The sequence below is a fragment of the Haliotis asinina genome, chromosome 3 (genome assembly GCF_037392515.1).
Source record: "Haliotis asinina isolate JCU_RB_2024 chromosome 3, JCU_Hal_asi_v2, whole genome shotgun sequence".
Classification (NCBI taxonomy): Eukaryota; Metazoa; Mollusca; class Gastropoda; order Lepetellida; family Haliotidae; genus Haliotis; species Haliotis asinina.
This window is the reverse complement of record NC_090282.1, coordinates 5,735,371-5,752,955: the sequence shown is the minus strand read 5'-3', so window position 1 is coordinate 5,752,955 and position 17,585 is coordinate 5,735,371. Positions and strand designations below refer to the sequence as shown.

Below are 17,585 nucleotides of genomic sequence, written 5' to 3'. Positions count from 1 at the left end.
ACCAGCTTTTCTGTCAACCTACATATGTTACATGGATGGGTGTTCTTCAGTTTACAGCCAGACAAGGGTACAACGGTATTCAGGGATATATGACTGATGAAGAAACATAACCATGTAACTTGTACCCCGTGTGCATAGTAGTGCCTACAGCTTAACATGTAGTGTCTTAGACTTTCAGTCATTTTAAGTCAAACTTTACCAAGTTGTTTACAGTTATGATGGATCTCCTTAAACAGAACTGGTTATCCATTAGGAAGACATGTCAGGTTCATGTGCGATAATTCATAATGTTCATAGCAGACCAATTCTTAAAGTATTTTCATTGACATGTGAATGCTCTTGCATATGTAGGTTGAGATTGCCAGTGCCTTTTGCTTCAATTTCATGCTTAGTCGAAAGACTGACTGGTCCTCATGTTTGTTTTTATGAAATTGCTGGCTCAGTTGCAATATTTCTTTGGTCAGTTTCTATAAGTCACATTGTTGGTTACTTAAAAGATGAATGTTGAGGTCACAAGAGTTGAGTCATTGCCATGTTAAATTTGCTAGATTAGGTTGGGATTCCATGTAATTGAGGGCTCAATGAAGGACATACCTTATGCTGAGGGTGACCTCGACAGACATAGCTGTGTCTGTAATAAGCCTGCTAGCTGTACTTCCAACAATCAACATCTGTCTTTATGATTTCATTGAACATTGTAGGCCCCTGTGTGAAAGTTTGCTGCATAAGATCAACAAGTACAGCAGAGGCTGTGTGTAAACAGTGAATGTGACAAATTTAGATTATTGACCAAATGTCATATCATAAACATCATATATTAGTAATAGTGTAATAAATATGGTATATTCCTAATATGTATTTGTGTATTATGGTACAGAATTATGAGATATGAAGTCTCCAATGTATATTGTCATTGTATATTGGATATTTCACATGAAATTTCACAGAGTGGAGCAGTTTTTGAAGCTGCAATTGAGCACAGTGTTTGTTAGAAGTGTGTGATTAAACATAATGCCAAAGAATTTGCAGTCGTATCAAACTACAAAAGCACACTTGCACAGGAAGAAGCCCAATTTGGAATGCATTTTTGGAACTTGAATGTTGTATCTCATATTATTAATTGTTGCTCTTGATGCCAAGTGTATTGGATTGGCTTATTTCATCAGTAATGTCAGCCATTAGATAATAAGCATTGCTTGAATGATATCATTCAAGCATTTCAGTCTGGAAGCAAAATAACAACCTTTTGTATGGATATGGTTGTTTGTACAAGTTTTGGTAAGAGATGTCATTATCAGGCTGTTGTTGTACACATATATTGCTTTCCAGGGCAACAGATGTGCATCATTGAGGTAAGGATTAGCATAAGCTGGCAACACAAAGCCAGTTAAGATAACGCAAGCATTGCTTTAACTGATGGCAGCAGGTTAGGTGTGTGAGAACAAGTTCTCTGCCAGGACATATATTCCAGGACTCTTGTTAAGGTGACCACTGTTGTGTAGGTATTGCTAGATTATCACTGGCTGGATGGCACTGTCTCTTAGCGAAGCCATTGCGATGTTCCATATTGAGACATTCAGTCTTTGTTCTTTCCCATGAATGTAGTGGTTGGGAAATAGTCATGTCCACTCTTTTCACAACATGGTGATGACAGCCTTCTGGAAACTATATGATCATTATAACTGATTGCCACTGACAACACAAGCTCATTTAGCAATGTCAGTGTTTCATCAACTTGCTTTGTTAGGTGATTTTACAGATATATGCGTGGCATTTGTTCTGGCAGCTAGTGCTGAGGGAGAATTATTTCCCTTTGATGCATCCAAACTAAGGCGACCAAAGTGAGATAATTGTACAAATAACGTGACTAAAATGGCAATGAGCATTTGCTCTACAACTCAAAATCAAAACATGTTGCCTTAAGGTGTAGTAAAATATGTCCCTTGTATTGCGTTTTCAGAGATATGAAGTGTTTTCTGTGGAGGTAGTCACCGGCTATGTTATTATTGTGTTTGATCTGACTGTGCCATATGTTGCAATTAGATTCATTGTGTTTCGGGAAGCTGTTGTTCTCACACTTCCAGTTATCATGTGTGTCTTTCTGTGTGGTTTTTATCTTGTCAATTTTAGTGATAGTTCTGTGAGTAATGTTAGAGATACGTTTGGTGATGTTCATATATTTGAATATATATCTCATAGTAAGGGATGAAGGTGAAGCCCAGAGTGTTTTAGGAATGTCATATGCATATCACTGTCTTCTTACATGTAGAAAATATAACTGGCACAAATAATAGAATTGGGAAAACTTTTTAAAAACGGATGATTGAAACTTGCTGTTCTGCCATTGATCTTGTTAACACTTGTCAGCCCTTCAAGTTGACAAAAGGCTTACGTTTTTTTCCCTGTCCATGAATTATGTCCATGTCAGAGACATTGATGCTGGCTCTACCACTTTTGTGGATATATTCTAATAATGTTCTTTATGGTTATTCAGTGAATGCAACTGATGACTGGCTGTGTTGGTAGGAAGTTGTCAAGTGTTATTGTGTTAGTCCTGTTTATTATGGATTATGGAGTATCCAATCTCTGAGACTTGTCACATTGTACATATCCATTGTATGTTCAAATGATCTCCGCTTTACATGAATGTACAGGACTTTGTACTTATGAACTTCTTGTCACTGTTCAGGTTCAGGATCAGGTTGGCGATCTACATTGTCACTTCTACAATACACAGAAACATTGTGTTATCTTATCAAAAGGTCTCCTGTAAGAATCTCATCAATCACCTAGTTATTTCTCTGATATAATACGTCTTTGCACAAAGTTTTGAGGACTTGTCTAAAGAAAGTCACATCAGGTGAGCAGAGAATGAAATTTGACCCTTAATGGTACTCCCTTTTAGGCTATAGATGCCATTCTACCCAGAAAAGACAGGATGTTTTCAATATTCTCATGAATAAAATCACGCCACCTTAGTTTCTTTTTATTGGACCTTCTTGTGTAAATTCGTTTTCAAGACATCAGATACGCAGGGTACTGAGTGTTTGGAAGCCTCAGAACTGAGTAGTTTATGCGTATACATGAACTCTCCTCAGATCTTCACTCATATACCAGTTGTATTGAAATGAAGATGTGATGTTAATAAGGTTGATGTAACACTACAGGTGTATCTTGGCTGATCTTCCATGCTGAGAAACTAGTGGAAAGTAGTGCAAATAAATGGCATCTTGGTGTAGAGAAATGACATTTCTATCACAGAGCAAATCTTTACCACCATTTGTTCTTTCAAAATACAGTCATTGCTATGTTTTTTATGCTTCTTCTTCATCTAGTCTAGTACATAGACTTGTATTGCAAAAGTGTGTAATGGCAGATTTAATCAGAAAATGTTTTAAAGTGAAAGCATTTTATTGTTTACTGTTATATTAGTATTTTGTTGGCTGTACCATGATTAAGGATTTGTCTTTTTGTTTGTGTGCTCAGAGTTTTGGTGGGGTTCTTTGTAATGATTACTTACTGCTGTTGTCAAAATTGGCTTATAGTGTAGCCACTTGCGTACCAATATAGTCAATTATTGTGTGTTATGCTGTTCCTCATGTATGTTATCATGACTCTGAATGGTATATGATAGATTATCATCCTGTGACAACAGGCCAACACCTAGCTGGGCCCAGGTTCATGTCGCACTCGGCAGGTGGATTCACATTCAGATATGTACACCTTAGTTATCTCAAGAAATTAATCATTGTCTTTTAGAACACCACCTCTGCTTGAAGAAAACACCCACTTCTGACAAAGTATCAGTGACAGATAAGGCATCAGCATAGTATCATTAAATAAATTACATTTGGATATACTAGTATATAGATTTTCACAACACTTGATGGCCTTTCACATGTACAATTCACTGAGAGGAGCTTGAAAGCAATATTCACTTGTACAAATTTCAGATACTGGGTATTTGCTTGAATAATTGTCCATTCACTTGGCCTGGGTGATGAGACTGCCCCTCAAGTGGGAACTGAACCTAAGGCTGTTGTATGCCAACCTGAGCCCTTCAACACAAAGCAATCTGACCATGAAAGGGGATATAGTCAACTGATTTTAACATGTGGTCGCCCTGAGATCACTGTTTGAAATGTTTGCCTCATAGACACTATAATCATTGTTTGCTTATGCTTCATGCGCATGATTATGATGAAGATGATTCTGGAAACGGTTTTTCGCTTTTGTTCACATATGTTTTTAATAGGAGAAGTTCGGAAAATGAACTTTTATGTAGTTACATGTACATATCACTGCTGCATAATCATGAACTAGAAGTAGTCTTTTCAGTCATTGTCACACCACAGATGTTTTACTGAACATCCTGCTGTCATTTATCATTCATTGTTTCCAGTTTGTTTATTGTTGACAAATGTTTTTAACTGTGGTTAAATCTGGGTTTCCTGCATCATGATTCAACTTCATGAGAAAGGTAACTAAAGAATGAAGCCTTATTGAAGGTGCACATCTTTGAAGAGTGGGTTAGTGGAAACAATGTTGACTGCCTGTAATGACTGTATGCTGCGTTTAACCAGAGTTCTTCCGGTGCAGGAACATTTGTTATGTTGAAGTGTATTTGCTGGTCATGTGTCACTGAGGTCATTATGATCTTTGGTGACCTCTGCTTGCCAGTAACATTTGTGTCGTACCTCTTGAAATTTGTGTTTGATGTTGTCAGGTTGGAATGGTCACTACATTTGGCGTTGATTACTGTGAAACTATTTTGGGCCACGTGATTTGAGAAATAGACCTTCAGGTTTAACCCTTAAACCACACAAAGTTAATGAAAATCCCAAATTTGCTCAATTCCTTCTGAGCTGGGACTCTGATCTTTAGTCAAGGAATAGGGTTGCTCTTTCGGCTTTTTTATTGACAATATTACGTGGATATTGAAAGTGTCAGTGCTGACTGAAACTCAGCTTCACTCTGAGGCTTACATGAACTTGTACAGAAATCTACTTGATAATAGGAATATCTAATCTTAACCCACTTAGTCAGCAGAAACATTTCTATGAGAAAATGATGGTGCATATCAATATTTTTGTGGTATTGTGATGTTTTTGATTGATGTGTCATTCTAGTCAAGATATATCAACCTGCATTTTATTTCATATTTCAAATATTTATCTCCATGGTCCATGAACAATAATTTTGAAATAAATGCTAAGTTTTTTCTAAGGAATACAGTCAGAATATTTTTGAATGATGAATGATGTCAGTTTATGTTAGTGTTAATCAGTGATAATGAGAGAGTCGTGCTGTTTCCCATCTGTTACAGCTGTAAGACTCAGTTGGGGCCTAATCCTAGCCTACGTGAGCAGGAAGTGTTCATCCCTTGTGTTGCATGCACTCTAGTTCCAGTCTTCCCATGACACCTTGTAGTATTACACAAGGAGTGGATGCTTCTTGGCTTACATGGATATTTTACTTATGTGTCTGTAGTTATCTGTTATGGCTGTTCTTTAACTTGTTTTGATTTGAAAATAATTTTAAAGGTCATTGTCAGTAACATGTTCACGCTCCTTAATGGAAAGTGTTTTATCAAAATGTTTAACTTGAAGATAACCTTTTATTTGTCCTTTTATGTGTGTTGATGAATGTACCTAAACTCCTCTAAGGAGTCCTGCTCTGTTCAGTAATTTATTGTGATTAGATGTTTAGATGTGTTTAAGTCTTATCAAGGTGTGGCTTCCTTGTTTATTGAATGAAAGCGTTATGACTTTCAGTGAGATAAAAGTGCTGGAGCAATACAACCATACATTGAGGATTACCTGGATGTTCGCAGGGACTAAATCCAAGTGAAAATGTTTGAAATGCCATATTTTCTGGAATGCCATAGCCTCTATGTTTCCAGGTCTCTCACTTCAGTCAATGTACATGGACCCCTGGATTCATTCCAGTGGCTTTTGCAGGATGAAATTACCTGTTTATGATTTTCATAAATGTGTCATCCACCAATCGAACTTTGACCGGAGGGAAATGGTTAGGGAGGTCATCTGTGTTGTTCAGAACCAAACCCAACACAAGTTTCAGATGACATTTTTTGGCAGCAAAGAGATTGTGTGTGTCCATCAGATTTCAGTATTGAATTTCTTGCAAACCTGATCATAATCAGTGGGACTGGCTGACTGACATGTTGATATTGCAACCACAACATTGAGGCTGATGTTTGCTGTTATGGTTGGTATATCTAGACCATAGCCAATTAACCTGACAAGCATAGATCTGACCCAGATAGTTTGAGATTGCTGGAATCATGGAATGAATCCAGGTGTTGGTTTTATGAGATGCCTGTCCTGGATTTTTTGAGGACAGCAATGCATTATAAAGCCTCATGATATTGTAGGTTTATAGATATTATGTGTAATACATTTATATGTAACTATTGCCAAATGGTTTGATTAGGTGTACGCTATTAAAATGATTTTTTATTGCTTAAAGAAATCTTGGTAATCTGTGTTAGAATATCATCGGCATAACAAGTTTTGTCTTGTAAAAGATGGTCACATCTCTATGTATGGTCTATAGAGACAAGTGGTATGGAGGCACAATATGGCTACAAGAGATCAGATATGGTATTTCATAGGTTGCAGAACACTTCCCCTTGTATGATCACGGTAGTCAAGTATTGTGTTTTGCATTAGTTTATGACCTGACCTTTAGGGTGCGACTTGTGTTTTGAGCCGCTGCCACCTTTGTTTTGTTTCAGTCACTTACTGTTTTGTGCTCTCCATTTCTGTGATGGTATATATATCATAACTCTGGTGTCATTTAGTCTTGTCAGGTTTTCTTTTACTTTGTGTATATCTAATGAGTTTGATTAGTATTATATGCTCTATGTATTAACATCTGACTGTAACCTGCTGAGGTGGAAAGACAAATGAAGCACTTTCTTTTCAATGAAGCACTTTAACTGGTTTTCTGAAACAGGAAGTAAACACATTATTTCATTAATGTTTTTTTCAAATGTGAGTCGCAACTTTATAAGGTATTTAAATTGTTGCTTATAGAGCAGTTGAAAATAACAAGATTTCTCACCTTACCTATACGTTGCACACTTTTAGCAATAAAAGGCCATCACTATTTGTTTTTGTATTGCATCTCTTACATTGCCATAAGTTCAGCCTGATAAATCTGATAAATGGTTATCAGTAAGTCTGTATTTAAAAATTATCAGATGTTTGTTACTACATCCATTTTCCTGATGATTTGTTGACAGTGCTTCCCAGAGTAAAATAATGAACAATATTGTAACCCTTTTCTTGTTGTTTTGGTAAATAGATTTTTTGTTTTAGATGTATGTTAATTGGTGTTAGCTGTCCCATCCCTGTCCATGACTAGACAGGTGCACTGGAGAAGCTCTGTTCTTTATATGATATAAAAGTCATTTCACAGAACAGGATGGGATGTTTTATGCTTAAACTTCTTTCTTTATATATATAGATTTAAACCTTGTATTGTTGTATGTTGGATAATGGAAAACTCACCGTGTAGTGCCAAGCTTTGAGAAGTTTGTATTTTCTTTCTCTGTTTAGACCAGTCCATGTGGTGCAGTAACAGAAACAAGAGAGTTGACCAGACAGGTATTATTATCAAGGGACCTCTCAAAATATGTTCTGTCAGTATTTGCCTGCTGCACACCAGGACCCTTTTCACAAAGCAATCATAGCGCTAACTGCAAATTGTCCCCCGCTGCAACGCAATACTATGTATTCAGCAACATCTGTCAATCTGTCTGTGCCCATTTCTTGTTAACATGATATCTTATGAACTCAAACTAAATATGCTTTATGGTTCAACATATTTAGCTTGATTCCACCAACTTCTAAATGCCTTGGAAACAACAACATCTTATGAACTGTTGTACCCAATTTCTTCAAATTAGGTGACAGTCTACATTAGGGGATTTTGCAGACAGAAGTCAATTTTGTTGACCTTGCCCATAATTTCAAGGTTACCATGACTCTTTGACTGCTGTACAAACTCTTCTTAACAGGATATCTCATGAGCTGTTGTACCCATGTCTTCACATTGGTGACAACCTACTTGATTTGGTTGACCTTTTAAGGTACCCCTGACTCTTTGACTGCTTTTCAAACTCTTTTTAACGTGACATCTGATAAACTGTTGTACCCAATGTCTTCAAATTTGAAGGCAGCCTACTTTGGGTGACACCAGTCACTTCACACATCTTGTGTGTGAGCAAAAAGTAAAAAGTAGTGAATATGTTATAAATATTTCATTCTTCTTTAGCCGCGGGGGACATTGCCATGTTACTGGCAAACACTTGTTCTAATTCAGCTTCAGTATATAACACAACTTCTGATTGGTCAATGTTATAAATTTCTGACTGTATAATCAGCAATTTGAAAACCAACTCACCAAAACCTTTGATTTAAATAATAAATTTTGGGGACATATACCGGTGGTTATATGGCCACAAATTTAACTAAATTTGCTCCTATATAACCACCAGTATGTATCCCCAATTTGTCACAGTATAGTTTTTAAATAAATGTTACAATACTTGCCACTTCACATGCTTCTGTTCTTACCTGTGTGCATTTCTTCTCAGAAAACAGAGTGGATCATATTATTTGTTGTGAGCTATGTTTGATGCAGGTACTACTGACCATTGCAGATGTAAGAATCAAAATCAGAAAGGCTTTTCGAAAATATTGACATACAAATGTTAAACCTCGAGATGTATATGTATCCACTTTATGTAAAAGGCTTAGGTTTTTTCGTTTGAATTATCCTTGTTGTACGAGATCCAACAATATACATTATGCTTTAGTCTCTTAATGGCAAAGTGCTTGTTTACAGACATTTTTTTTATTCTATTTCTTTCTCTTTTTTTTTTAAACAAAATACTTGGAAGCAGCAGTCTCTCTTGTTTCTGTTACAAACTAGAAAGTACATTGATATGTATTGTAGTGAAGACGCTACACATCTGAAGTTATGGATTATACATTAATTTTGTTTTTTATCCACAGTTCATTGCTAATGGTGCGTCGTTTTATTTCATATTGGATTTGATTGTGATTTTTAGGAAGATGTATTTATAGATGTTGTATAGTTTCTTTATGTCTTCGATGTAAGAAATTGGGATTGTTTATTTTAGCAGAGCCTCTTCCTGTCAGCAACAACATTACTTGTAGATTATACAAAACTATTCTTAAAAATATAGTCAAATTTATTGCAAATTTCACTATTGATTATTGTGTTAAGAATTTTTGTGGAAATGCAACCCCGTTTCTTGTGCATTATGCTCCTGTTTGCAACACTCTTATACTTTACTTCTGTTCTTAACCAGGTCATACTTTTAAGATCAGTGATTGCATTCCTGCCACATAATCTTAATTTTCAGTGTCTTACCTCTAAGCTGAAATAAACAAATGTATAAACAAAAGTGATACTTTTGACTTGTTTGTGTTATGAGTGCTTTGGCCTAAAATGTGGATCTACTTGATCATCAAAGGAACATATGATCAGGTGACCTTGTTTGCTCATGTTGCAGAGATTCATGACCCAGTGAGCTTGATTTGTGCATGACATGTTGTTTAGATTCATGACCCAGAGAGCTTACCTTGCACATATTCAACTTGACAGGACATGTCACTTTGATTCATGAGCCTTGCACATATTCAACTTGATATGTTACTGTGATTCATGACGAATTAGGCTTGATTGTATGACATGTCATTTAGATTCATGACCCAGAGAGCTTGCTTGCACATACTCAACTTGACATGACATGTCACTGAGATTCACGACCCATTCAGCTTGCCTTGCTCATGTTCAATTTGATATGTTATGGAGATTCATGATCCAGTGAGCATGTTTTACATGATACTCAGTTGTGACATGTTGTGTGAAGATTCATGATCCAGTAAGCTTGTCTAACACGATACTCAACAATGACGTTCTGTGAAGATTCCTGATCCAAGGAGCTTGTCTTACACAAAATAGCCAATGATGACAAGCTAATAGGAGATTCATGATCCAGTAAGCATGTCTTATATGATGCTTAACAATGACCTGTGTGAAGATTTATGATCCAGTGACCATGTCTTACATGATACTCAGTGATGACATGTGTGAAGATTCATGATCCAGTAAGCTTACCTAACACAATACTTAACAATGACATGTTGTGTGAAGATTCATGATCCAATGAGCTTGTGTTACACAAAATAGCCAATGACAAGCTATGAGAAGATTCATGATCCAGTAAGCTTGTCTAACACAATACTTAACAATGACGTGTGAAGATTCATGATCCAATGAGCTTGTCTAACACGATACTTAACAATGACGTGTGAAGATTCATGATCCAATGAGCTTGTCTAACATGATACTTAACAATGACATGTTGTGTGAAGATTCATGATCCAGTGAGTTTGTCTAACACCATACTCAACAATGATGTGTGACAATTTCTGATCCAGGGAGCTTGCACAAAATACCCAGTGACAAGCTATGAGAAGATTCATGATGGAATGACCTTGCTTTAACTATGTTGTTCAGCAATGACATGTTGTGGAGAATCATGACCCAGTGATTGTGGCCAACTGACAATGTTTAACATGTCAAGCTTAGGGGATTGATCCTTGCCTAGCTGTTGATGTTCAGTGTGGCATGTTATGGGTGAGTGAGTATGATTTTACACCGCTTTTAGCAATATTCCATCAATAACTCTGCAGGCAACACAAGAAATGGGCTTCACACATTACACCCCTGTGGGGAATTGAACCTGGGTCTTCAGCATGACGAGCAGATGCTTTACCCATTAGGCTACATCATCATATGATATAGATGTTTATGACCCAGTGTCTTTCTCATTTTGTTTTATCTGACATTTAATGAGTTGGTAGTGGAAGGCTTATTGACTGTGGGATTACCTTTTGTCATGAGGTGAATACCGAGTGCCTCAAGAATCTTACATGTCTTTCACAGAATATAGTGACTGCATGGTGCTGTTGAAATATCGATAAGTAAGTCAGCAAACATTACTGGAATTCTTTCACACAAGGGATGAGGATGGGGCTCTGTCCTGAAAAGTGCTTAATTGTCATTATCATTCTTATTGCAAAACATTGTCCATGACATTTTGAGTTGATAGTCCTAACACTGTTCTTCACAAACAACAACAGCAATAACAATCAGTCCCTCGGAGGACCATGTTAGCTACCTGGGGTGCTTCCTCAGTAAGAGATGAAAAACACATGACTTTATCTTCATCTGGTAGGTACATCTACTGGCTTTTCAAGATATGCAAATCACAATATATTTAATATTATTTACAGACCACCGCTAAGAAGCTAGTATATTGCTGAGTGCTTCGTAAAACTGAACTCAAAGTATACAACTACTGTCACTTGGCCAACAGGCCCAAGTTTGATGTGAAATATGTCCCAAAGACCGGTAGAAATTATGTTATAATTCAGGTCAACATTGAAGGATAACTTTAATACAGATATTACATTTTTTGTCATACATGAAATAAACACATAAAATATTGAATGTTCCAAGCAGGATTCTTGGCTGTAGCTGACTTGTCAGTAATGGTCAATGCAATGTTCCAGTTGTGAGTGCAGCTAATGCAGTGAAGGGGGAATCTGACAGCATGAGTGGAAATCCACCTTTCTGTGCAGGAATGATTCCATCAATTGTTGGTTCAAATCAATGATTGTGTTCCTTGCTTTGCTAGAAATACCAACTGGACTGTGTCACATGCCATCATCATGAGATGGCCCCTGTATTGATGTGGCCGTCTCTAATTCCTTCAATTAATCTAACTTAATGCCATCATGGACAGGTGAGGCCAGATTGGGCTGCGCAATATTACTGGTAAACCGACATGTACCAGTGCAGTGTCTCACGATACGATTATGGTTCAGATTCTGCAATATATTGGGTCATCCAGTGTTAGTTCTCTTTAATTATCTGCTCTTGATTTCTATAGCCACAAAATATAAAGGTACCAAATACGCTTTTACTTCTGTAGGTTTTTGCTAACACTTCACCAGCGGAAGTGTCTTTTAAAAGTGGCTCCAAAAGTGCCAAATGCTTTGTTTTGTGGGTTCGAATGGTTTCATATGTGATATTTTGGAGAAAATAAATGGCCTCAAATGGCCCAATCTCTTGAGAAAAGCAAGATTTGTGGATATCAACTTCTTGTAGTAAATAAAACAACATTTCGGGGTGTTAGGTTCAAGGTGATGAAGGAGCAAGCATCCAGTCTAAAATGTCGCATAAAGATGATAACATTCATAACCCTTGCTGTTCTTTCGGCCTCCCACGTCTCAGATTTCACTCATGTTTTATTTGGACATATTAGTTGACTTTCTTGTCATGAGTGACAATTTTGTTTGTTTTATAATGGGAAATATGTTATCAATTTATCATAAAGGTCAGAGTCTTATACATTTTGTAGGACGATGATGACATGCTCAGATAGTTCACCTAAATCATGTTTTTGTTTCATTTTACAATTGTTCATGTTAACACTGACATACAGTAACAATAATTACAAATATATTGTGCACTGAAGAAAGCAAAGCTGATGATGAAAATCATGTTATACTATCACCTTAATATCATTTTGTTTGCAAAAATTTGTTGCAATACAGTGCTTCAATGAAATATTCTATGTTAAGGCTCTATATTGTTTGATTTACCTGTAAACAATTGGCACACATCCATACACAATGAGGACAGGTGTCCTGATTCTGCAAGATGATGTCGAACACAGAGAGCTATTATGAATTTATATTGTACACACTTGTACAGAAACTTTCCATTAATCTATCACAATATACAATGCAATATCTCTTTAATTATTGCAATATATTGCAAAATAAATATCCAGCCCTAAGGACAGACATATGCAAGTTTACTTCTACATGAAAACTAACCAGTTTTACTGTTTGACAAAAATATACAGCTTATAGTTTTCAGAAGAAAGCCCCGTGTTTTGTCAATCACTTTGCTATAAGCATGTTCCTTACAAATATAGAAAACTGTATACACTGAAGAAATTTCACAACTTGAACGTGATCCAAAACCTTATGAAGGTATCAGGTGGGAGGCATTAAAAAAACCCAGTTCATTTACTAGTGAGTGAGTGAGTTTAGTTTTACGTCGCACTTAGCAATATTCCAGCTATATGGCGACGGTCTGTAAATAATCGAGTCTGGACCAGACAATCCAGTGATCAACAACATGAGCATCGATCTGCGCAATTGGGAACCGATGACATGTGTCAACCAAGTCAGCTAGTCTGACCACCCGATCCCGTTAGTCGACAAGCATAGTCACCTGTTATGGCAAGCATGGGTTGCTGAAGGCCTATTCTACCCCGGGACCTTCACGGGTAGTTCATTTACTAAGTAAATATAACACTTTACATGCCTGCAATACTATAATTTGGTTCACAGGCATATTATTTCAAGATGTAAGCCTCCACATGAGTTTACTGGCATCATCTCTCAGGTCAAGTTTTTAAAATATACATACAGTTCATCTGAGAACTTCTCTCTATAGGCTTTGTTAGGACACCTGAAAAACTGGCACAATAAGACTGACATCTAATTTTGAGGGGCAGATCCAGGGAGAAGTGCACATAAATCATATGAAGTCCTCCTCTGGATCAACCCCTGGTATTGTAAACAGAGTTCAATGGTAGAGGAGCACATAATATGGGCTTGGCAATATCAGTCACAGATACAAAAGTATCAACAGGAAAGATGCATTTGCATGAACAGAGGCTGTCTGTTGTGGTGACAGACCAATATGTTTGGTTTTTTGTGACCTTGATACTCTCTGATCATCTGTCCAGTCACAGCTGCGGATCATATCAGGTAGGAGCTCTCTAACTGTTAGGTGTTAAAGATTAAGATAAGGCATCATTGGTCATATTCCAGCCAATACTACAATACCGGTACATAACCAATACATTTAACAACAAACACTCAAATATGAAACATATTTACAAAATGGAATGGAATATATTCTGAGGTGATTCTTGAAACATTCTCAATAATATTAACAATCTGAGGTGGATGAAAAATAATGATACACAATCTAAGACTTCTTCAGCTCCCTCCTGATGGTCACTTGAGTTTATACGAACTTCCTTTGTTGCCACACTGATGGTGTGGACATAACAAGAATGTGTGGACTGTGTTATGTTCAGTTATCAATGGTATCGCTTCTGTCATCCCATTTTATTATGATTAAATACCCTGCACTGAATGTTTACCATGTCAGAAGTGACATTATCTCTCTTATCTCTGATCAAGATGATTAGTCATTCCTTCAAACAGTGCGTAAGCTAATAGAGAAATTCTTTTTGGAAACAGGAAGGTGTATATACAGAATCTCACCCAAGTGTCTACTGATATCAAATATATCAACACAAGTTGATAAAGCAACAAATATCCAAACCTTGCCAAGGATATTTTTACCTTTATCAACACATGTTGGTATAGTTTGAAAATAGACAAGCAAGAGTCATCAGAAGATGACATATCCCCCTGGCCACCACATATTTGAAAGGACAAATCATCTGACAGTTACTTAATGTCTTTCTAGAAACGAAGCCCATCCCTCCATTTTGAGACTAAGTCCAAATTGTTTCCATGGAAAACAGAAAAATAAATATGCCAAAACTTTATAAATAGCAAAAGGAATGACTTTGTAGTTTGCCTCAAACATCTGCGAAGTTTTGCAGAAAAATATCAAACAGTTTTTGAGTTCTGCCTATCCCTCCATTTTGAGACTAAGTCCAAAACATTTCCATGGAACCCGAGAAAATAATAAATCACAAAAACCTGTAAAACTTTGGGGTGTGCCACACATATCTACCAAGGTTTACTGACAGATATTAAGAAGCTTTTGAGGTCTTCTCCGGAAATGAACGAACACGAACGACAAACACACCTCTCACTTTTGAGACTAAGTCCGAAACATTTTCATAGAAACTGAGAAAATAAGAAATCACAAAAACCTGTACACAGCAAAAGGCACCACTTTAGGTTCTGACTAATATATCTACCAAGTTTTGAAGAAAAATATTGAGCGTTTTTTGAGTTGTGCTCCGGAAACGAAGCCCATTCCTCCATTTTGAGACTAAGTCCAAAACATTTCCACGGAAACTGAGAAAATAAGAAATCACAAGAACCTGTAGATAGCAAAAGGCACCACTTTAGGTTCTGATTGACATATCTACCACGTATTGCAGAAAAATATTGAACAATTTTTGAGTTGCGCTCCGGAAACGAAACACACCTCTCACTTTTGAGACATGTCCAAAACGTTTTCATGGAAACCAGGAAATGATAAATCACAAAACCCCCAAAAGGCACGACTTTAGGTTCTGATTGATATATGTAACAAGTTTTGCAAAACAATATTGAACGGTTTTTGAGGTCTGCTCCGGAAACGAAGTCTACCCCACCATGAGACTAACACCAAAATGTTCCTTGGAAAAAACAAAAAAATTAAAATGTCAAAACTCTGTAAATAGCAAAAGGCAGAACTATAGGTTGAGATTATTATATCTATCAATTTTGGTCTAAAAATAATCAACAGTTTCTGAGTTACGCTCCGGAATTATTACGGATGGACGGACAGACAGACTATATCCCCCTGGCATGTAATAAAGACAAACAAATTTTCTCTCATCACTCACAGTACCGTATCCATGGCCGTCAATCTGAATATAATCGCTCATATATGGGCGTGATGCCATGTTTGTGTACAGTGTGAAAGTAGTCCCTAAAATTTGCATACGACCTCTCTAATTTGCATTGGTATCCATATATGACCCCAATGGATACGGAAAATATCTGTTGGCTTTATCCTGCCGAGAACACTGCCCATTGTATGATAAATGCATTTACACATTCAAAAGCATACCTCATACCAGTAGTTGGCACAACTACTTTACAGTATGAAGACCTTCAAATATTGTATACTTGCAATATCTCTTCACACCACTCACTCACTCAAACAATAAACATCACAGAGGCAAATACTTATCTGACTGATGATGTCTATATTAGTAAGTAAACACCCTGAGTAAAAACTCCACACAAATTTCTGGCTTAACGATCCCAGCCCTACATGTGACCAGACATGAAAGAAATGTTTCTATACTGAGATGACACACTACTCATCAATCGACTTCACTGTCTGTCAATTACCAAGCAGTGACGTCATGACTTTCACGACTTGTACCAAGATGGCAGCATTCTCTGGAGGAGAGGCAATTATTGTGTTCAAGTTTTCTCTACTCAGGATGACCATAACTTATGCTAGGACAAACCCAGTTGTGTCACCAAAACATGTTCACTTCTATTTTTGTCTCAACTTCCCCATGTGTGACAGGTTATCCATTTCCATGACTACAGCAACTCTTTTGTGCCATCACATTGAGTGACTTCCATTTGTTGCATCTACATCCTCTGCTTGTTCTGTTGGCTCTCTCAGAGATGACTTGGCACTTCTGGGCTCCCATAGTTTCAGCTGTGCTACCAGTGGCATGCCCAAGTTGACCTTGTCTGGGTACAGCATCTGAGGTTGTACCTTGGACTTGACTCGGTACTTGACAGACAAGGTGATCTCAAGGTCATTCTGCAGACAGTGCAAATATTTATCTGAGTAATTAGCAAAGTGGAAAGTGTAAATACTGTATAAACATCGTGTCAACTGTTACTGTACTGGTGTTCAAGTCTACAGTGAAGGATGGTGTTCAAGGATACAGTGAAGGATGGTGTTCAAGGATACAGTGAAGGATGGTGTAAACTGTTACTGTATTAGATGGTGGTCACTGTTACTATGAAGGATGGTGTTCAAGGCTACAGTGAAGGATGGTGCCTACTGTTACTGTATTGGATGGTGGTCACTGTTACTGTATTGGATGGTGGTCACTGTTACTGTGAAGGATGGTGTTCAAGGCTACAGTGAAGGATGGTGTCTACTGTTACTGTACTGGATGGTGGGCACTGTTACTGTGAAGGATGGTGTTCAAGGATACACTGAAGGATGGTGTCTGCTGTTACTGTGAAGGATGGCGTTTAAGGATACAATGAAGGATGGTGTCTGCTGTTACTGTGAAGGATGGCGTTTAAGGATACAATGAAGGATGGTGTCAGCTGTTACTGTACTGGATGGTGGTCACTGTTACTATGTAGGATGGTGTCCACTGTTACTGTGTATGAGTGATTTGAGAAGAGAGGGACTGTGATCGTACCTTCAGTTTTTGTATGTCTTGTATCGAGTTGCGTGTCTTCCCCTCTGTCACAATGGTGGGCTGCTCAGCCACTGATACAGTCTGAAAAAAGATTATGTACTGCAACTGTCTCAAACTTTCACTCCAGGAAGAGTAATGATCTGTACTATCATTACAGGTCTAAAGATGCAGCGATAGTTTCAGTTTCCAGTTGGGCACGTGGCTGTACACCAAGTACACAGGTTGTGTCTACAGACAACAGATCCACTGAGAAGAAACGTCTTGACTTGTGTCTGTA

The 17,585-nt window shown here is 37.3% G+C and overlaps 1 protein-coding gene across 2 annotated transcripts in view; it reads right to left on the bottom strand.

Annotated features, from left to right (window-relative positions):
* Positions 1 to 11,501: 11,501 nt before the first annotated feature.
* Positions 11,502 to 17,585, bottom strand: part of LOC137277355 (mucosa-associated lymphoid tissue lymphoma translocation protein 1 homolog) — a 29,767-nt gene continuing 23,683 nt past the window's right edge. For both annotated transcript variants that reach the window (XM_067809049.1, XM_067809048.1), the window contains exons 16-17: positions 17,309 to 17,389; positions 11,502 to 16,689 (exon numbers count right to left, since the gene is read on the bottom strand). In XM_067809049.1, the coding sequence (XP_067665150.1) occupies positions 16,483 to 16,689; positions 17,309 to 17,389 (288 nt within the window). In that variant the 3' untranslated portion in view covers positions 11,502 to 16,482. The remainder of the gene's footprint in view (positions 16,690 to 17,308; positions 17,390 to 17,585) is intronic.